Raw genomic sequence first — 21679 nt, forward strand, 5'->3', positions numbered from 1 at the left:
ATGGGATATGTCTTTGACAGGGAGAAGTGGTTATCATGAGCTGTGGAGTTAGAATGAAATGTGTGAAGGCTGAGGGTGCTGGTGTGAGGATCTAGACCCTAGCCTGAGCTGCCCTCAGCCCCTGCAGGCTAGGGGGTTGGTTATTATGGGATGCCAGTATAGAAAGTAGGAAACTGATTATTACGGGATGTGTGTGGGAGGAGGCCGAAGTGTCCGTTGTTGTAATGTGGTGGGGGGGTGCGTTTCTGACTATTATGGGATATCAAACTGGGGGTGGATGAAGAGTGGTTATTATGGGATGTCTGTGGGGGATGGGGATGAATATTATGGGATGTGAGGCTGAAGTGCTGGGAGGGGTGCTTATTATGGGATGGCCATGAGAAGGAGAGGTGACGAATTATTATGGGATGTCAGCATTAGGGCCAAGAGTGAAGAAGTTGGCAAAGGGTGGCTATTATGGGATGTCTGAGGTGGGGAAAGGGTTAGTTGCAAAAGGTCTGCAATATTATGAGATGTCAACAGCCTTGGCATATAGGTGTATGGAGTGCGTGTGTGTGGGGGGGTGGTGTGTGTGTGTGTGTGTGTGTATGTGTGTGTGTGTGTGTGGGGGGGGGGTGTCCGTGTGTATTATGGGATGGCCAGGAGGTGGGTGGTTGCCCGGGTGACACGCGCGCGCGCGCTCGAAGGGGGCGTGGCCAGTGGTTGCCTGAGCGACGAGGGGGCGGGGGTTGCCCGGGAGACCTAAGGAGGAGGGTGGCGGTAGTGGAGGGGGGGTTAGAGTTGGTTGAGGTTATTATGGGCTGTCCGTGGGGGGGCGGGGCCTGTGCGGTGGGATTTCCCGGCCGGTGTTTCGGGCCCTTTAAGAGGCGACGCCGGAGCCGGAGCCATTTTCCCCCCTTCGGCCGCGGCGAGGAGGAGCCGGAGCGGGAGTGACACCGGGCCGGACCCAGCGCGACCTGCGGCGGCTCCGGGGTGAGGAGAGCGCGGGGTTCCCAAAGAGACGCCCCTCTCAGCCCGACCAGCCCCCAGGCTCATCCCTCCACCCACCCCTTCCTCAGACGTCCGGGACTCGCGGACCGCCCCCTGCTTGGAGGAGCTGACCCTTCCTTTCCTTGGCCTGCAGGGCGCCCTGCCCCCCCCTCCCCCGCCCTAAGCCGGCCGGAGTCTTGCTCCCCTCGACTCCCACCTCGGGCTTGGTCTCCCACAATGCCCGGCGCCCGCCCCCTCGCCCTTTGCTCACTTGCCCCCCGGGACACGTGGCCCGGCCCCCTGCCTGGTGGGCGCTCCCTCGGCCCCCACGTCCCTACCTCCAGCCCCCTGGAGCCCTGAGCCTCCACGCCCCCTCGGCCCCGCGGCTCCTCTGGAGAACCTGAGTTTGTCCCAGAGGACAGCCTTTGGAGAGCTGCCCTGTCTGGGGACTGGCCCCTCCCCAGGCGCAGGGAGGCGCCCCCCCACCCCCAAGTGACCTTGTGTCCCCGAGCGCCTCGCTGCCTGCCGCCTCCCCCGGCCCCCCCCCGCGGCCACTCGGACACCCCCTCCCCCCGTCACACCCTGCTCGGTCCAGCCCGGTTTCTCCCCTCCCCAAGCCTGCACCAGCCTGCCCTCGGGGGCGTCGCTCCCGTTCATCTGGGGGGGCTCCAGTTGGGGAGCCGGCTTCCGGGCTGCCCTCGAGGAGTGTGGAACTAAGTTCAGCCTGAGTGGTTCGGGTGCCCTGCTAGGGTGGCTGGGGTGGGGGGGCCGCTGGTGGTGGTGGGCGGAAAGAGCGGGTGGGTGTGGGGGAGGGGGACAGTGCGCGTCACTGACTGTTCTCTCTTTCTTCCCCCCCTCCCCCGCACAGTGACTCGGGCCAGTGTAGAGGGCCCCAGGCCGCAGGCAGGAGCAGCTGGGCCAATTCCCTGGCCGGGAGCGGAAGGGGATGGCGTCGGGCCTGGGCTCCCCGTCCCCCTGCTCGGCGGGCAGCGAGGAGGAGGATATGGATGCACTTTTGAACAACAGCCTGCCCCCACCCCACCCAGGTAACATCTTCCCCAAGGGCCCAGGGCAGGAAGGAGGCATTTGGGCCCTCCCTAGCGACTCTGGTGAGGCAGGGTTGAGTTTCTCTCTCTCTCTCTCTCTCTCTCTCTCTCTCTCTCTCTGTGCAGAGTCTGAGGTGGAGGGCATCCGAAGGGAGTGGTTCCCTTCTGCGGAGCTCTTGTGGGAGGGGGTGGAAGCCATGTGCCTCCTGGGCTCTGGGACCAAGATGCAAGCTTGCTGCACTGTCTGGTCTTCAGGAATGCTATGCAGGTCCCCGTTGAGGGAGCTCTCTGGGCTGGCAGACCTTACCTTGTGTGGGTCCTTGGAGAAATGCAGGTGGCTGGGACCGCGGGGGGCGGGGGGTGGGGTGGGTGGGGGTGGGTGTTGAGGATTGCTTGCTGGAGACCAGCCGGGCATCTGTGTTAGCAGGATCTTGTGGTTGCTGCTGTGGAAAGGAGAGAGGGAGTGCTGGTTACTCTCTATCTGATTATTTTTAGCTTCTGATCAGTTACCGGTTTTCTGTGCTGTCTCAACTGTGTGAAGTTTGAATTGCGCTCCTCAGCTGGGTTGTAGAGCGCTTTTAGCCTGCAGGTTGCTGGAATGTTTCGAGTGGGGAAATGATGGGGGCTAGGGGTAGGATGTCACAGCCTGAAGGTTATACTAGGGAGCACCCCCTTTCTCTGGCAAGTGGAAATAATCCAGACTTTTTTTTTCTTAGAGGCTTCTACCTCTGCGCAGGTAGCCTGGGGTTTGGGCTGGTGGCCTGAAGTGTTTGTGTAGGTGTGTTGGGGGTTGTTCTGTCTGTGTTTGGGGGTGGCTCCTTGGACTGGCCAAACTCGTATGGTTATAACCATCCTGCCTGATTGGAGTAGCCCTTGTCTGTTCTCAAATGGTGATTGATGTCATGCATCTAAGTGGATGTCTTTCTCTCGCCTGTCTTTCCTTTTTCAGAGCCCTTAGCTAAGTCACCTATTTGTTTCCTTGACCTTTTTTTTCCCAGGTGTTTGTTTTTTTGTTTTTTTTTTTTGACATGCCATTTCTTTATTCTCTCTGTTTATATTTACTTATTTTTTTTAAGTTCCGGAGCTTGCTGGTTCTGTTTTTGTTTCCCATCAAACATTTTTCACTTCTGCCTTCTTCTTAGCTCCAGCAGCAAGTTGAGGTGTTCTGGGAAAGATGTTTCTACATTGGGCATTTTCTAAGTGGAAAGTCTTCATTTGAAACTGGGGTCTCTTTGGAGAGGGGCAGTCGTGTTACTGAGTCTTCAGCTGTTGGGATGAGAAACTTAGGCTTGAGTCTCATCATCCTTGTGTAGGGCAAGGTGGCAAATTTCTGTGCTGTTGCCCGAGGTGGGGGTGGGGTGGTGGTATTAGTAACCTGATCTGATCCTTTCTGTGAGGGGCAAGAGAAGTAGACTAGTGCTATCTAGCCAATATTGGTTCCACATCTTGGCTTCCCATTGGGGCCTTGGTCTGGGGCTGCCCCCCCATGTTGATTGGGAGCTGTGCAGGCTCCCAGGGTGAACTCTGCCCCAAGCTGTAGCATGACCCAGTTTTTCCACTTGCCACACCCCATTCCTGCCCCTTTCCCAAATCTTCTTTTATGTCTCAGCCACTTTGCTGCTTGTCATGTCAGCACATTATCTGCCTGAGAAGTTTGGGGGTCTTAGGTGGATGGGTGTCCCCTTCACTTGCTTGGGCTTGTCCTTGTGCCCAGCTCCAGCTTTTATGGAAGGGAGGAGGACGAGGAACCGAAAGATTTAACTGATTAGTGAGGGGGACGACATGGGGATTGCTGGGGAGCAGCCTTAAGAAAATGGTTCTTTCTGGTAAGATCCAGGCTGGTGTTCCTTTCCCAAGGGAATGGGAGGGGCTTTCTTGTGCCTGGCCTGATCCTGGGCTGAGTGGGGGGAGGCTGATGGTGCTTTGTCAAGCTTAATGTCTCATGTTCCCTAGTATCTGCCTTGCTCAAGAAGGGCGGAGTCAGAAGCATATTAGGGCTAGTTCTGGGGGTCAGGAGCGAAGAGCATGTGTAGGATTGAAGGAAGCATATTATTGTCCAGCACTGTCCAGGTGCTGCTCCTTTTTTCTTGGTGTAGACATCACTCCCATATGTTGGATAGGTGGCTCCTTCTAATCCGTGAGAGGTGGTTTAGGATCTATTGCTTGGACTCTTGGGGAAGGTAGGTGGTGAGGAGGAAACTGAGTTTCAGAGACTTCTGGTGGGTTCCCATTCCTCAACGTAAATCTTTTGGATATCAGAAATTTGAGGTTTTATGTTCTGACCGCAGCTCTACTGAGCCTTTGTTAAATCTTAGTACTGATGATTGAAACAATTATTATGATTGAGGGAGTAATCTCGTCCCTCTTGTAGTATTACCTTCATGTCTGTCTTGGGTTTCTTTGCGTAGGACATTAGAGTGGCCTCTTGAGAACTGTGTCATCCCAGAATAGGTGTTAGGAGAAGTGGCATGTGGACTTGGGGCCAGGTAGTAATTTGGGAAGTCTTTGTGAGGGTAGTCTTTCCCCGGCTACCTCTATCAACCCCACCCCCCTCCCCTGCTACTTCCTGTCTGTCCTATGTTGGCAGCTGGGTGCCCTGGGCTGGCTTCTGCGGTCAGGAGCCATTTTCCCTCTCTTCAGTGGGTGAGGCACTCCCTCCTTCTCTCCACTCCCTTCTCCACTCCCCCCCCTCCCAGGGCGGGGGTGGCTTAGGAAGAAGGAGAGAGAGGAGGGAGGAGGGAGCTGGTGTGAATGTGTGTTAGTTACAAAGGAAGCTGCCTCCTGGCCTTCTCCTCCCCCTCTGTGCCCCTTCCCACCTATCCCTGCCCAGGAGCTCTCAGTATTACCCCAGGCTTTGTGTGTGCTCCCAGCCAGGGGAGGAGGTGGAGCCAGATGGGAGGAGGATGGGGGGGGGGGGGCGGTGTGTGTGTGTGTGTGTGTGTGTGTGTGTGTGTGGAGGGGATGGTGACAGCTGGGCTGATTTGGGCCCCTGGGGAGAAGAGGCTACTGACCCAGGAGAAGCTGGGAGGAACAGTGGAGCTGGAGATGGGGAAAGGAAATTATGTTTGAGAGTGGGTGTGATACTGGGCTGGCAACTGAACCTGGGGCTTGGTGGGGGGTGGGGTGGAGTTGGTGGTTTTGAGCAGTGATGACCCAAAGTGGGGAGTGAAGGGTGTGGTTTATGGGACCCCTGAACTGATACCATTCTGGGAATGTCGTGAAGGTGTATTCTCTTGTTTCGGCCTTCTGGGTAGGACCTTTCATTCTCACTCCCTGGTTTATAGAATACTTGGTGGCCAGTTACAGGAGAGCTAGACCTATTTCTTTTATTTGGTTAACTCTTAGCAGCTTAATTCAGCTGCACTGGTGAACATATAGAGGACTCCTATTAGGGATGAGGGAAAGGAGGCAGGGGTCTGGACAGCTGCCTGAGGTGGGCCTGCTCTGGCCTGGCAGGCCTATTTCGGGTATATACAGCTCTCTCTTTGTCTGTTTTTGTCCTGAGTATCAGCTTCCTTCTGTGGAGAGTATAGCAGTTCTCTTCAGTGGAATCTGGGACAAGAGGTGGGGGAATAAAGTCTAAAGCCTCTGGATTAGGCTCTAACCTTTTGCTATTGATCTATTCTCTACCTACCTTTCTCTGCCAACTATGTGTAGAAAATGAAGAGGACCCAGAAGAGGATTTGTCAGAAGCAGAGACTCCAAAGCTCAAGAAGAAGAAAAAGCCTAAGAAGCCTCGGGACCCTAAAATCCCTAAGAGCAAGCGCCAAAAAAAGGAGGTGAGTGGGTGACTGGATGTTTTGGGGAATAAGAGGAAGAACGGAGGAGCTCTGTGAAAGGTTGAGGCGTGGGGTGGGGGGCGCGGTGGCGTGGCATTTGTTTCTTCTGGAGTGGTGGGCCAGGTCCTGGGGATGAGCCTCAGGGCTGTCCTGAGGTCAGCATGTGTGTAGCATGTGTGTGTCTGTCTCCCTCTCCCTCTCCCCCTTCCCTGCTCCAGCGTATGCTCTTATGCCGGCAGCTGGGGGACAGCTCTGGGGAGGGGCCGGAGTTTGTGGAGGAGGAGGAAGAGGTGGCTCTGCGCTCAGACAGTGAGGGCAGCGACTATACCCCTGGCAAGAAGAAGAAGAAGAAGCTTGGACCTAAGAAAGAAAAGAAGAGCAAATCCAAGAGGAAGGAAGAGGAGGAGGAGGATGACGATGATGATGATTCAAAGGTGCCTGGATCTCTGTCCTCTTCCCTATGCTTGCTGTCAACTTCTGTCTTTTGTCTCCCAGATACTCCACTGCCCCTTAGAATGTTTTCTCTCCCTGTTTATAATGATTTTCTCTCCACTCTCCTCCCCTGGTCTTGCAATCTTTTGTTTCAGCTCATTCCCTGAGCAGGGGTGGGCACTAGATGTCAGGTGTTTGACCTTGCTCTCTCTGCAGGAACCTAAATCGTCCGCTCAGCTCCTGGAAGACTGGGGCATGGAAGACATTGACCATGTGTTCTCAGAGGAGGATTATCGCACCCTCACCAACTACAAGGCCTTTAGCCAGTTTGTCCGGTAACAAGAGGGTTTTGGGGCTAGGGGAGGAGAGTGCTTCTGTAATCTCTTTTCACTTCTCTTTCTCTCTCTCTTTTATTCTTAAACTTTTCCCTCTTTGCTGTTCTTGTCCATCTTTCCACCAGACCCCTCATTGCTGCCAAAAACCCCAAGATTGCTGTCTCCAAGATGATGATGGTTTTGGGTGCAAAGTGGCGTGAGTTTAGCACCAACAACCCCTTCAAAGGCAGTTCTGGGGCATCAGTGGCAGCAGCAGCGGCAGCAGCAGTGGCTGTGGTGGAGAGCATGGTGACGGCCACTGAAGTTGCACCACCTCCTCCCCCTGTGGAGGTGCCTATCCGCAAGGCCAAGACCAAGGAGGGCAAAGGTGAAATGGGACCCAATGGGACTGATGTGGGTTTGGGATATAAGGACAGAGAAAACATGGAGATGCTCTTCTGTCAGCCTAAAGATAGAAGTGGGAGGGAGGAATGAATCTTGGATTTAGGAGGGACATTTGGGAAGCTGGACACGGGGAAACCAGCTCAGGTAGAGAACACTTTACTGTCTTCCCCTCTTTCTGCTCTTTGCTGTGCATTTGGATTGTATGATCTTACTTGCACTCTTCTGGTTTTAGGTCCCAATGCTCGGAGGAAGCCCAAGGGCAGCCCTCGTGTACCTGATGCCAAGAAGCCTAAACCCAAGAAAGTAGCTCCCCTGAAAATCAAGCTGGGAGGTTTTGGTTCTAAGCGTAAGAGATCCTCGGTGAGAGCCCAGCCTATCCCATTGGTGAGGGTGCCAAATCTGATAGGATGTTACCTATGTCGGGATCTAGCCTTCACAGTAGGCATGTAAGCATGGGGAGAGTTGGCCCTAGAACAAGGTGACTAGGCTCCTTACATGATAGTCCTTGCTGGGATTCTAGCATCCCTAGTAAAAGAGGAATCCCTTCTCTAGCACTCCCCTTCCCTTGGCTTCAACCTCTAACCTTCTCCTTTTTTATTCTGTCAGAGTGAGGATGATGACTTAGATGTGGAATCTGACTTCGATGATGCCAGTATCAATAGCTATTCTGTTTCTGATGGTTCTACCAGCCGTAGTAGCCGCAGCCGCAAGAAACTCCGAACCACTAAAAAGAAGAAGAAAGGTGTGTTTCTTTTTTGTATCTGTGTGTGATGGGATGGGGTGGGGATGACTGGGGAAGAATCTCCCTAAGGAGATAGGAGTTGGTTTATTTTAGAGGGGGTGGGGGGAGGTAGTTTTTTTCTAATAACTGGGCTTTCCCTCTTCCTTGCCCAGGCGAGGAGGAGGTGACTGCTGTGGATGGTTATGAGACAGACCACCAGGACTATTGCGAGGTGTGCCAGCAAGGCGGTGAGATCATCCTGTGTGATACCTGTCCCCGAGCTTACCACATGGTCTGCCTGGATCCGGATATGGAGAAGGCTCCTGAGGGCAAGTGGAGCTGCCCACACTGCGTGAGTACCTGGCCATTGTGGCTTTTTGGAACCCTCAAGAGGAAGGGTGGGGTGATCAAAGATCTTTAGGGCTTGGGTGGTGTTGCTGCTGTGGACTTTGGGAAACATTCAAAAAAATGATGAGTGTGGTTCAGACTTGGGTGGGTGGGTGGGGGGTGGTAATAATCTGACTCTGGACTTTTACTGCAGGAGAAGGAAGGCATCCAGTGGGAGGCTAAAGAGGACAATTCGGAGGGTGAGGAGATCCTGGAAGAGGTTGGAGGAGACCCTGAAGAGGAGGATGACCACCATATGGAATTCTGTCGTGTCTGTAAAGACGGTGGGGAGCTGCTCTGCTGTGACACTTGTCCTTCATCCTACCACATCCACTGTCTGAACCCCCCACTTCCAGAGATCCCTAATGGTGAATGGCTCTGTCCCCGTTGTACGGTGAGTTAACTGACCCCAGCCAGGGTGGGATGTGTGGATAGTGTAATCTAGCAGAAGGGTTTATCTCTTCTATACGTAGGCATCAGGAGGCTGAGGTGCAGGAGAGGTCATTGGAGAACTGTATCTTTTAGCCCTGAGATAGGTATTTTCCTTTCTCATGCAGTCTGGGGATACTTTTGCCTGGGAAAATGTAGGACTAACTTTGAACAGAGGAGTTGATGCTCTGCCAGCTCTCTTAAGGAGAGTAGAGCAGTGTTCTTCCATCCTAGAGCATCCATTAGGTCTTGGTAGTTTAGAATGGTTTAATAGGGCCACTTAATTGCTTTTCAGTTGCTTCATAGAGAGGAGTTCTAGGCTCCAGAAGTGGAGAGAGGGAGTTCTATTATTCTTTACTGGAATGGTTCTTTTTAAAATGAGAAGTGTTATTTTAATAATTCTTTGATAATGTTGAGGCTGTGGGCTGTATCATTTCCTCCCCTTGGTAATGATTTGGTGTTGAATCAATCATCTTTTTCTCTCAGTGTCCAGCTCTTAAGGGCAAAGTTCAGAAGATTCTAATCTGGAAGTGGGGTCAGCCACCATCTCCCACACCAGTGCCTCGGCCTCCAGATGCTGATCCCAATACTCCCTCCCCTAAGCCCCTGGAGGGGCGGCCAGAGCGGCAGTTCTTTGTGAAATGGCAAGGCATGTCTTACTGGCACTGCTCCTGGGTGTCTGAACTGCAGGTAAACCTGGGAAGGCTAGAGATCTGGGGGCCACAATGGAGAGGGTCATGAAAAACAGCCTTGTGGATGGAAGGAGTGAATGCCACTCCTCAGTGACTGAATCAACCCCTTTCTGTTTGCAGTTGGAGCTGCACTGTCAAGTGATGTTTCGAAACTACCAGCGGAAGAACGATATGGATGAACCACCGTCTGGGGACTTTGGTGGTGATGAAGAGAAGAGCCGAAAGCGCAAGAACAAAGACCCTAAATTTGCAGAGATGGAGGAACGTTTCTATCGCTATGGGATAAAACCTGAGTGGATGATGATCCACCGAATTCTTAACCACAGGTACCAGAGGAGCTGGGCCAGACTGGTGGCTGTCTTGGGCATGCTGGAAATAGGCAGCATGTCCACCGGGAGACTGCTGCCAAAGGAATTGAGGAAACAGATGTCACCAGTAACTTAAACTTGGAAGAGATGTATGCTCCATACATTATTATTAACTGACTGAATCCTGGTATTTGAACCATAGAAGACTAGATAGATGTATTTTTAGGTCCAGAGACTGGTATGGTAGAGACTCCATATATGTGGCATTTGGCCTTCCTAGAAGTCTGTTTGGAACATACATTACTGGCAGTATTTGAAAGCGAGGCTTACTTAGGAGAAGAGGAGCATGGCCTTCTGGTTCTGAGGACTTTTTTTCTCCTTGACCTTGCAGTGTGGATAAGAAGGGCCATGTCCATTACTTGATCAAGTGGCGGGACTTACCCTATGATCAGGCATCCTGGGAGAGTGAGGATGTGGAGATACAGGACTACGACCTGTTCAAGCAGAGCTATTGGAACCACAGGTGGGTGACTTTGGTGAGGTGTGGAGTTGGTTCTTACTGAGAAGGACCTTAGGCAGCCTTGTGTTGTCTGTCTTCTTTAGGGAGTTAATGAGGGGTGAGGAAGGACGACCAGGCAAGAAGCTCAAGAAGGTGAAGCTGAGGAAGTTGGAGAGGCCTCCTGAAACTCCAACAGTTGATGTGAGTTGGGGCAGAAGAGGGAGGGCACAATTTGTTGGGTTGGACGATATATCTTGTGTCCTCCAGTCTATCGATGGCACTCTGCCAGTAGGAACTTCAGAGCTAGAATGCTTCCCCACTTCTCCACATCTCTGTGAACGAGGGAAATGCTAGGATCATTTTCTCTTTGCATCATCAGAAAAATAAAAACATAGGACATATGCTTTCTACGATTGAGAAAGTGTTAAGAAACTTATCGGAACCTGGGTCTTCTGACCCTTAATTCAGGGTTCAGTTCCTGTGGTTTTATTTGTGTAATATAATATGAGGACTGTTAAGGTGAAAAAGATGACTCCAGGGGGAACATATGATTATTTACCTGGTGGCTCCTGTGTAGTAGAATTATTGTATTGCTAGGGAGGCTATGATGTGTCTTTCGTGAGATTGTAAGACCAAGATCTCTGATCGCCTGATAGGTTAGTTGCCTTGCTTCCTGGAGGATACTAAATAAAACACAAAATTACAATAGCTATTAAGGATATTTTCCCCCTACATTTCTTTTCTTTTCTTTTCTTTTTTTTTTTAGTGTTTATTTTGAGAGAAGGGGGCAGGGAAGGGCAGAGGGGGGGAGACCGAGGATCCAAAGTGGGCTCTGTGCTGATAGAGAGCCTGATGTGGGGCTCGAACTCACAAACTGTGATCATGACCCAAGCTGAAGCTGGATGCTCAACCCACTGCACCAACCAGGTGCCCCTCCCCACAATTCTTTGTGGCTCTTGAGGATCTAGTGAGGATGTGTGAAGAGGAGGCAGCTTCTGTCTTACGGAAGGAAGGGAGTTCCTGGCCAGCTCTTGACTTCTTCCTTTCATTCTTCAGCCAACAGTGAAGTATGAGCGACAGCCAGAGTACTTGGATGCTACAGGTGGAACCCTGCACCCCTATCAGATGGAGGGCTTGAACTGGTTGCGCTTCTCCTGGGCTCAGGGCACCGACACCATCTTGGCTGATGAGATGGGCCTTGGGAAGACTGTCCAAACAGCAGTCTTCCTCTATTCTCTCTACAAGGAGGTACGAAAGTTGGGGCTGTGAGGTTTTTGTGTATGGGTATTTCGTGTTCGTGGTCTTTTCACACAATGAGGAGAAAGAAAAAAGGAAGAAAAAAATTGGTCCCAGACCTTGAAGAACACTGTGGAATGACATGAAGATAGACGCTTTTTTTTTTTTTTAAGTTTGTTTATTTAAGAGACAGAGACAGCACGAGTGGGGAGGGACAGAGAGGGAGAGAGAGAATCTCAAGTAGGATCCACACTGCAGCTCAGAGCCTGATGTCGGGCTTGAATTCACAAAACGGAGATCATGACCTGAGCTGAAACCAAGAGTCAGATGCTTAACCAACTGAGCCACCCAAGTGCCTCTAAGACAGACATGTGTACATAGAGACAGACTGAGTGGATGGAACCTTGGGTAGAATCAGTGGTGGATGCATAGAGCCTCAGTCCTTGGGGGGAGAATACCTGTTGAGATGAGCAGAGTTGTGGGTGGAATTAGCATGAAAAGACTTCTAGGAAGAAATTGGGTTTTAAACTCCCTGTAAAGGCGAGTGTGACTTTGTGGGAAGGAGTAGGCAGGGCGTTGAAAAGGTGAGGATAGGAGCAGCAGCACACGTGCCAGCCCTCAGCTGGTCCTAGTGTAGAGGTGGGCGCTGGGCCAGCATTGTGTTGGGGCCCTCAGTCCTTATTCTGCCACTTCTCTTCTTTCTCCAAGGGTCATTCCAAAGGCCCCTTCCTAGTGAGTGCCCCTCTTTCTACCATCATCAACTGGGAGCGGGAGTTTGAAATGTGGGCTCCAGATATGTATGTGGTGACGTATGTGGGTGACAAAGACAGCCGTGCTATCATCCGAGAGAATGAGTTCTCTTTTGAAGACAACGCCATTCGTGGTGGCAAGAAAGCCTCTCGCATGAAGGTATCTCACTGGGAGGGAGACCACCTTAGAGAGTTGTTGCTGTGGGCTTAGTCTGCTTAGAGTGGGGTGAGGCCGAAGGATAACAGTTGGGGGGAGGGAAAGTCCCTTGGGTTTGCCTGCACTGGAGGAGTTGAACATTAGTGACCGGGTCACCTGCTTGTGCAGAAAGAGGCATCTGTGAAATTCCATGTGCTGCTGACGTCTTATGAGTTGATCACCATTGACATGGCTATCTTGGGTTCCATTGATTGGGCATGCCTCATTGTGGATGAAGCGCATCGGCTCAAGAACAATCAGTCAAAGGTGAGAAGGAAGTGGGGAGGGAGGTTATGGCCTCCAGTTTTAGTTTTTTAGTGCCACCTACTCATTAAGGGGAGTGTTAGGAGGAGAGGAACTGGTCAAATGGCTTCTGCACTCCTTCCTTACTTGTGATACTCCTTGGTGGTCAGACCTTAAAAGGGAGATGGAAATGGAGGGGAGATGGCAGCTTAACCATTGGGCAGCAAAATAGCTTAGTTTGGAAAGGTACACTGGAGCCCTCTTTTCACTGAATTTTATCTTCTCCATCTGCTTCTCCAGTTCTTCCGGGTCTTAAATGGTTACTCACTTCAACACAAACTGTTGCTGACTGGGACTCCATTACAAAACAATCTAGAAGAGTTGTTTCATCTCCTCAACTTTCTCACCCCAGAGAGGTTCCAGTAAGTGTGTGTTTATCTGTAATCAGCTGATAATTCTGCTTCTAATTCTTCCTGTTGCCCATTTCCTATATGACTGTCTTTTCTTTTTCTGAAGCAATTTGGAAGGCTTTTTGGAGGAGTTTGCAGACATTGCCAAGGAAGACCAGATTAAAAAACTGCACGATATGCTGGGCCCTCACATGTTGCGGCGGCTCAAAGCTGACGTGTTCAAAAATATGCCATCCAAGACAGAACTGATTGTGCGTGTGGAGCTGAGCCCCATGCAGAAGTAAGTCAGAAGGGACAGAAGCACTGACTCCATTTTGTGGATAGACATCTACTAGTTTGCCAAGTGTTTCTTATTCCTCCCTGCATTCTGCTTCAAGGCATCTGGTGACAGGAACAAGCAAAGTCTACAGAAACCTAATTGTTTCTAGTCATAGTTCTTACTAAGTACTTTATTTAACATGATGGTGTTTGTGCTGTTGGTGTTGGTGGTGCTTGTTAGGTTTCCTTAGTCCTGAAGCAAGATATGTTGGAAGGAAGATCTCAGACCTTGGGACTGTCTTGGGAGTTGTATAAAGGTTATAAGTCCTATGAAGGCTCTTGAATCTGACTTCTCTTTGTCTTGCCCATGTAGGAAATACTACAAGTACATCCTCACTCGAAATTTTGAAGCACTCAATGCTCGAGGGGGTGGCAACCAGGTCTCTCTGCTGAATGTGGTGATGGATCTTAAGAAGTGCTGCAACCACCCATATCTTTTCCCTGTGGCTGCGATGGTATGTTGTGCCTCCTCTCGTTCTTCACTGGGTTGGAATTGCTCCATTTTGTTCAGCGTTCTTTTCTTTTTGCTTCTTTCTTCAGGAAGCCCCTAAAATGCCTAATGGCATGTATGATGGCAGTGCTCTAATCCGAGCATCTGGAAAATTATTGCTGCTACAGAAGATGCTTAAGAACCTTAAGGAGGGTGGGCACCGTGTACTCATCTTCTCTCAGGTATTGTGTGGGAGGAGCTGGGAGCTTTGAGAGGGAGCAGTAGACAACCCTCAGTGACGTGAGGAAAACAATTACCATCTGACTCCCCTTTAATTAAACTCTGCTCCTTTTCCAGATGACCAAGATGCTGGACTTGTTGGAGGATTTCTTGGAACATGAAGGTTATAAGTATGAACGTATTGATGGTGGGATAACTGGGAACATGCGACAAGAGGCCATTGACCGCTTCAATGGTAAGAGGAAAGGAGTACCTTCAATCCAGGAATTCTCATTGACTCATGTCTTTGGATGGATTACTTGTTCTTGTGTATCTGCTTTTCTGTGTGGTTCTTTTGAGTTTTTGTCAATTGATATGGAAGAATTAAAGCTTTTGAATGCCTTGATTGGAAGAATGTGTTGAACTATTCCTAGCAGATTTTTTTTATTTTGTTGGAGTCTTCGTTCTTTCTGCTGGAAGAAGAGCGTTGTATTTAATTAACCCTTTTCATTGTATCTTGAGGCCCACAGAGGGAGCAGGACTTAACCCAAGCTCAGTTAGCAATTTCGTGGCAGACTTGTCTCCGTAGCCACCCCTCCCCCCTCCTCATTTTTTTATATTGTTTATTTTTTTAAAAGGTTATTTATTTTAGTAATCTCTACACCCACCATGGGGCTCAAACTCATGACCACGAGATCAAGAGTTGTACGCTCTTTCTGACTGAGCCAGCCAGGCGCCCCCTCATTTTTTATTTTAAAATAATTTTGGACTTAAAAGTCGGAAGAAAATAATACAGAGTTCACATATATCTTTGCTCAACTTCTCTTAACGATAACAACTTATATAACCACAGTACAACTGTCAAAAGCAGGAAATTATGAGTGATGTCATACTACTAACTAAGCTGTAGACCTTAATTGAATGTCACCAGTTTTCCTCCTAATGTCCTTTTCCTGTTTCAGGATCCAGTATTAGATCCCACATTGCATTTGGTTGTTGTGTCTTTTTCTGTCTGACATATTTCTTCATTCTTACCTTTGTTGTGCCGCTGATACTTAAAAAAAAAAATTTTTTTTTAACGTTTATTCATTTTTGAGAGACAGGGACAAGAGTGTGAGACGGGGAGGGGCAGAGAGAGAGGGAGACACTGAATCCAAAGCAGGCTTCATGCTCTGAGCTGTCAGCAAAGGGTCTGACATGGAGCTTGAACTCACAAACCAGGAGATCATGACCTGAGTGAAGTTGGCTGCTTAACCCACTGAGCCACCCAGGCACCCCTACTGTTGATACTTTTTATGATTGCTGGTTATTTATTGTGTAGAATGTCTGTGAGTTTGGGTTTGTCTGATGTTTTCTCATGAGTAGATTGAGGTTTTTAGACTTTTTGGACAAGAATACCATAGAAGCAATGCCGTGTTCTTCCCCCCCCCCCCCCCCCATTTATTTTAAAGAACTTTTTTTTAAATGTTCATTTATTTTGAGAGAGAGTGTGCACGCTTGCACACGCACATGGAGGGGAGGTGCAGAGAGAGAGAGAGGAGAGAATCCCAAGCAGGCTCTGTGCTGCCAGCACAGAGCCTTTTGCAGGGCTCGGTCTCACAGACTATGAGATCATGACCTGAGCTGAAATCAAAAGTTGGACGCTTAACTGAACCACCCAGGTGCCCCTCCATGTTTTTTAAACTTATTTATGTTGAGAGTGAGAGAGAGGAAGAGAAAATGAGTGGGGGAGGGGCAGCGAGAGAGAGGGTGAGAGAGGATCCCAAGCAGGCTCTGCACCATCAATGCAGAGTTGGATGTGGGGCTTGAACTCACGAATCATGAGACCATGACCTGAGCTGCCACCAAGTGTTGGTTGCTTAACCGACTGAGCCACTACGGTGCCCCACAGTGTTCTTTTTGGTATATCATGTCAGGGGGAGGACATGATGTTGATAATGTCTCATTACTGGTAATGTTAACCTTGATCCTTCAGTTCAGGTGATACCTGCTTAGTTTCTCCACTGTAAAGCTACTCTTTTTCACATTGTAATTGATAAATATCTTTTTTTTTTAGTTGAAGTATATTTGACACAGTGTTAACATTAGTGTCAGGTGTGCAGGGTAGTAGTGATTGGGTAACTAAAAGTTACACTCTGCTCACCACAAGTGTAGTTACCATCTGTCATACAACACTATTACAGTATCACTGACCATATTCTCTATGCTGTGCCCTTCACCCCCACGATTTATCTGTTACATAACTGGATGAAAGAGGTATTTGAGACTATGGTCATGCACTGTTTCTCCTCAGACTTTTACTACTCTGATGTTTGCCTGATGAGGTTTTGTATTTCTGACATTCTTTCTACATTTATTAATTGGAATTCAAGAGACACTTTTTTTTTTTTTTTTTAAGATTTTTTTATTATTTTTTAAGTAATCTCTACACCCAACTTTGGGATCGAACTCCCAACCCTGAGATCAAGAGTCAAATGCTCTACTGACTAAGCCAGCCAGGTGCCCCTCAGGAGACCCTTCTAATGGTTTTTGTTCCTTCCTTAGCACCGGGTGCTCAACAGTTCTGCTTCTTGCTTTCTACTCGAGCTGGGGGCCTTGGAATCAATCTGGCCACTGCTGACACAGTTATTATTTATGACTCTGACTGGAACCCCCATAATGACATCCAGGTGAGCAGAGGTAGTGGCCTTCATATACAGTAACCTACTGGTAATGCAGTGTTCTCTGTGAGGGCTCCACCATCTGGAATTAGTTGTTTCAGGGGAAAACAGTAGATTCTTTTTGTGTCTTTTACCTTATTGTGAACCAGAGAGTTTGGGTTAGCCAAGGTCTTAATTTGGGGGTAACATGAGAGAAGGTGGGGTCTGGGGGGGAAGTTTGTGTGAAGGCAAATGCAGAAGCAGGAAAATAGGATTATTTCAGTTTCTGACTTTGCATCGTGCCCACCTTCAGGCTTTTAGTAGAGCTCACCGTATTGGGCAGAATAAGAAGGTGATGATATATCGGTTTGTGACCCGTGCGTCAGTGGAGGAGCGCATCACGCAGGTGGCAAAGAAGAAGATGATGCTGACGCATCTAGTGGTTCGGCCTGGGCTGGGCTCCAAGACTGGATCCATGTCCAAACAGGAGCTTGATGACATCCTCAAGTTTGGCACTGAAGAACTATTTAAGGATGAAGCCACAGATGGAGGTGAGCTAGTCAGGAACTTGTTTTGGTGTGGGGCTTGGCCTCTCTAAAGGGTATATTTGATACTTAGGGTCCTGAGACTTGGACCTAGGGTCCTGTGGGACTTGCTTTTTCACTGCAGCTGCTGAATCTGACTTTGAGGGTATGGACCCCTGATTCTTTGTAGGAGGAGACAACAAAGAGGGAGAAGATAGCAGTGTTATCCACTATGATGACAAGGCCATTGAGCGACTTTTGGACCGTAACCAGGATGAGACAGAAGACACAGAATTGCAGGGCATGAATGAATATTTGAGTTCATTCAAAGTGGCCCAGTACGTGGTGCGGGAAGAAGAGATGGGGGTGAGTATGAGTCCAAGGCAATGCTGTGCTTGATGACTGGTCTGGAATTTGTTATTGCGACCAGGATGGTATTTGAGACAAGAGGAAAACATCTGTAGGTAAATCAGTACATTGAATTGATATACCTCTTTGAAAGTAAATATTATCACACATGGGCAGTCACATTCTCATTTTTGCCGTGGCTATCAGGAAACTCATAGCCAAATTTCACACTCAAAACATTTATATATATATTAGCTCTTCCTTATCACAATCTCATTTTATCTTCTGTAGTTTATTGATCCTACAAATAAACTTTTGATTTCTATCTCAAATCTCTTGGGAGAAAAGGCAGGAGATGAGATACATATCTGGGCAGCCTATTTCCCTGTACTTCTTTTTTTTAAATATTTTTATCTTGGAGAGCAAGCGCTCGCACGTGTGTGCAATGAGTGAGTGGAGGAAGAGCAAAGAGAGAGAAGGGGACAGAGGATCTAAATCGGGCTCTGGGCTGACAGCAGAGATCCTGATGTGGGGCTCCAACTCACAAACTGTGAGATCATGACCTGAGCCGAAGTCAGTTGCTTAACCAACTGAGCCTCCCAGGTGCCCCTATTTCCCTGTACTTTTTATAGCAATAGACTGTTTTCCCTTTTTCTTCTCTTCCCTTCCTTTTTTACCAAAAACAAAACAAAAAAAACTCTAAAACTGATGAATGTGTGGCTTCTTTAATAATTTTCTCCTCCATGGGGCGCCTGGGTGGCTCAGTCGGTTAAGCGTCCGACTTCAGCTCAGGTCACGATCTCGCGGTCCGTGAGTTCAAGCCCCGCGTCAGGCTCTGGGCTGATGGCTCAGAGCCTGGAGCCTGCTTCTGATTCTGTGTCTTCCTCTCTCTCTGCCCCTCCCCCGTTCATGCTCTGTCTCTCTCTCTGTCCCAAAAATAAATAAACATTAAAAAAAAAAAAAAATTAAAAAAAAATTTTTTTTTCTCCCCCAAAAGTAGAGTATAAAATGAAAAAAACAAATAGACATTTTCTTCTGGTCCTCTTTAGACCATTCAACTCAGAGTTCTTTGAATTGGCGTAGCTTTCTGGCAGTCTTTGCCATCTTTTTCCCAGCTTTCCAACTCAAAACCATCCCCCCCTTATTGCTGTGTTTTTCTGATATATACCTGTTCTCTTTGTTTTCTTCTGGAGATGATGCTGCTAGACTCTGTTGGAACTGTGACTGAGAAGTCTGACATAGGTGTATGGGCTGTAGTATTCAGTCAAAACTGCCCTCCTGTAAGGTGCTTTGTGTTTCTGTTGGGGCAGTGACTGCATGGAGGGGTGATTGGCTTGGGGCAGCACATGCTGAATGGTTGGGAAGGGAGGGTGGTCCTCCCATTGATAACCTCTGCTGTTGACTACTCAGGTATACAAATGGCCCTGTCATTAGCAGCTGTGGCTGCCATCTACCTTATAAGATTTTTTAAATTGTATTTTTTGAATAAATAGTAATTCACATTCAAAATTCAGAAGATACCAAGATATCTCTTTCCCATCTAGTTCCCTCCCTGGGGATAACTGAAGTTTTCAGTTTTTTGTATATTTTCCTAAAGGTATTTTATGTGCATACAAATTACATTCATACATATGTATACATGCATGTGCCTATATATACATACATACACATAAACACTTTTTTCCCTTTTCATTTTATTATTTTTTTTTCCCTTTTCATTTTAGACACAAAAGTAGTTGTCATATATGATGTTCTGTACCTTGCTTTTTGTCCATTTGAATAATCTTGGAGATTTAGTCCAAATAAATTACATAAAGAGCTCCTCCTCCTTTTAAAAAAATTGTTTTTAAGATTATATATTTTTAACTAATCTCTATACCTAGTGTGGGGCTCATACTTTATATCCCTGAGATCAAGAGTCATGTGCCGTACCAGTTGAGCCAACCAGGCCTCCCCTTCGCCCTTTTTTTTGCTGCATAATATATCTTTGTTTGGAAGTACCGTTATTTATTTACTTAAATATTTATTTATTTAGAGAGAGCATAAGCAAGCAAGCGGGGGAGGGGCAGAGAGAGAGAGAGAGAGAGAGAGAGAGAGAGAAAGAGAGAGAGAGGGAATATCCCAAGCAGGCTCTGTGCTCTTAGCATCAGAGCCTGACGTGGGTCTGGATCCCATGAACCATAAGATCATGACCAGAGCTGAAATCGAGAATTGGACACTTAATCCACTCAGCCACCCAGGCGCCCCCATGATTTATTTTTTAAGATTGAGGTAAAATTGACAGCATTAATGTTTAGTTTCTGTTGTACAACAAATTGATTTGATATTTATGTATTTTGTGAAATGATCACCTGGTAAGTCTAGTTAACATCTGTTACCATGCATAGTTGTGCATTTTTTTTCTTGTGATGAGAACTTTTAAGATCTATTCGCAGCAACTTTCAAATATGCAATACGGTGTTATTAACTGTAATCACCATGCTGCATGTTATATTCACAGGACTTGTTTATTTTATAACTGGAGGTTCGTACCTTTTGACCCTCTTCATCCATTTTGCCCACTCCCCACCCCCAGGAATTGATTCAGTTAGTTCCATATTGATAGACATTTAGGGTGTTTCTAATATGCTGTTAGTAGTGGTTTAGTTCTAATGTAAGGGATTTGGAATCAGTTACTGGTCTTGAAGTGTCTGAAAAAAAGATTTTTGGAGGAACGTAAACATTACTAGAACATAAGAGAGTATGTATGTATAATTTGGTTTTGTTTTTTGCACACAGTTGGCAAATTTTTATGAAATTATGAAGAACAGAAGAGCTTATGGTCCTTCTACTTTATCTCTTATGAAGATTTTTTGTAGTATTTTAGAAGCCCTTTTTTTTAAAAAAATTTTTTTTTTAACGTTTATTTATTTTTGAGGCAGAGAGAGACAGAGCATGAACGAGGGAGGGTCAGAAAGAGGGAGACACAGAATCTGAAACAGGCTCCAGGCTCTGAGCTGTCAGCACAGAGCCCGACGCTGGGCTTGAACTCACGGTCTGCGAGATCATGACCTGAGCCGAAGTCGGCCACTTAACCGACTGAGCCACCCAGGCGCCCCCAGAAGCCCTTCTATTCTCCCTTCCTATCTAATCTCTTTTTCCTATATTTTGCTGTCTCCCAACTGTGTAGGTCTCAGTAAAAAGTGTTAGAAGAAAGCATACGGTCTCTTCATGCTTCTCTTGTGATAACATCATCTCACGTTTTTCTTTAGTTATGTTGACTGCTAATCTCTATGTAATTATGAGGAGCCATGTCCTGTCAATTAAATTTCTCTTTAAGTTCTTAGGTCCAGCCAGGCACACTAAGTATTTCAGAGTCCAGTCCTGAAAAGGAGCTAGCACAGTGGGAATTGTGTGAGGACCAGGGGTAGCTGGTGGTGCTGACTTCAGCACCCCTGAGTCCTGGCCCTCCCTCTGTCCCAGGAGGAAGAGGAGGTAGAACGAGAAATCATAAAACAGGAAGAAAGTGTGGATCCTGACTACTGGGAGAAATTGCTGCGGCACCATTATGAGCAGCAGCAAGAAGATCTAGCCCGAAATCTGGGCAAAGGAAAAAGAATCCGTAAACAGGTCAACTACAATGATGGCTCCCAGGAGGACCGAGGTGTGTGTGGCCGGCCCCGCCCCCCACCCATGGGCCGTTCCACTAGAGCAGTGGGCCCCGCTCATCTGCCCTCTCTCCCTCCAGATTGGCAGGACGACCAGTCCGACAACCAGTCCGATTATTCAGTGGCCTCAGAGGAAGGTGATGAAGACTTTGATGAACGCTCAGAAGGTGAGGGCTATGCCTTTCTGCTGACTTTTAAATGTTACTTTGTTTAATACCTCTGTCAGTGTCGCTCATGCCTCCTTTTCTTTTTGCAGCTCCCCGCAGGCCCAGTCGCAAGGGCCTGCGGAATGATAAAGATAAGCCATTGCCTCCTCTGTTGGCCCGTGTTGGTGGGAATATTGAAGTAAGTGCTGTTTGATTCTAAGGAGGGGTGATGGGTGAGTGCTTGATATTTGGTCTTTGATGGAGTAAGACCTGCTCCCTCTCACGTAGGCCTGCTCCCTCTCACGTAGGCTCCTTCTTCTTCTAGGTACTTGGCTTTAATGCTCGTCAGCGAAAAGCCTTTCTTAATGCAATTATGCGATATGGGATGCCACCTCAGGATGCTTTTACCACCCAGTGGCTTGTGAGAGATCTGCGAGGCAAATCAGAGAAAGAGTTCAAGTAAGTTGAGAGCTGGAGTGACTGTACAGAGCAAGAGTTTTTAATCTCTGGTCATTCCACACTACTCGTCCAGGCTGTGCAGGGAAATTGTCCGTGTTCTCTGTTGAAGTTGATGGGTGAAGCTGTTAGTAATA

At 48.2% G+C, this 21679-nt stretch overlaps 1 protein-coding gene across 7 annotated transcripts in view; it reads left to right on the plus strand.

Annotated features, from left to right (window-relative positions):
* The first annotated feature begins 842 nt into the window (after positions 1–842).
* CHD4 (chromodomain helicase DNA binding protein 4) overlaps positions 843–21679 on the plus strand; it is a 29975-nt gene continuing 9138 nt past the window's right edge. Inside the window, exons 1-29 of one of the 7 annotated variants that reach the window (XM_053894665.1) lie at positions 843–972; positions 1838–2015; positions 5673–5794; positions 6013–6228; positions 6443–6561; positions 6687–6928; positions 7178–7305; positions 7552–7687; positions 7840–8018; positions 8208–8447; positions 8969–9172; positions 9295–9500; positions 9874–10005; positions 10086–10182; positions 11038–11229; positions 11926–12126; positions 12292–12429; positions 12706–12827; positions 12922–13095; positions 13447–13588; positions 13674–13805; positions 13921–14038; positions 16327–16451; positions 16735–16972; positions 17136–17311; positions 20759–20936; positions 21021–21107; positions 21197–21285; positions 21412–21545. In XM_053894665.1, the coding sequence (XP_053750640.1) occupies positions 1916–2015; positions 5673–5794; positions 6013–6228; positions 6443–6561; positions 6687–6928; positions 7178–7305; positions 7552–7687; positions 7840–8018; positions 8208–8447; positions 8969–9172; positions 9295–9500; positions 9874–10005; positions 10086–10182; positions 11038–11229; positions 11926–12126; positions 12292–12429; positions 12706–12827; positions 12922–13095; positions 13447–13588; positions 13674–13805; positions 13921–14038; positions 16327–16451; positions 16735–16972; positions 17136–17311; positions 20759–20936; positions 21021–21107; positions 21197–21285; positions 21412–21545 (4367 nt within the window). In that variant the 5' untranslated portion in view covers positions 843–972; positions 1838–1915. Of the gene's footprint in view, positions 973–1837; positions 2016–5672; positions 5795–6012; positions 6229–6442; positions 6562–6686; positions 6929–7177; positions 7306–7551; positions 7688–7839; positions 8019–8207; positions 8448–8968; positions 9173–9294; positions 9501–9873; positions 10006–10085; positions 10183–11037; positions 11230–11925; positions 12127–12291; positions 12430–12705; positions 12828–12921; positions 13096–13446; positions 13589–13673; positions 13806–13920; positions 14039–16326; positions 16452–16734; positions 16973–17135; positions 17312–20755; positions 21108–21196; positions 21286–21411; positions 21546–21679 lie in introns of all 7 variants that reach the window. The other 6 variants (XM_053894663.1, XM_053894668.1, XM_053894666.1 and 3 more) reach the window with 6 other exon arrangements.

The sequence above is a fragment of the Panthera pardus genome, unplaced genomic scaffold (assembly GCF_024362965.1).
Source record: "Panthera pardus isolate Hobbes unplaced genomic scaffold, ASM2436296v1 HiC_scaffold_6, whole genome shotgun sequence".
Classification (NCBI taxonomy): domain Eukaryota; kingdom Metazoa; phylum Chordata; class Mammalia; order Carnivora; family Felidae; genus Panthera; species Panthera pardus.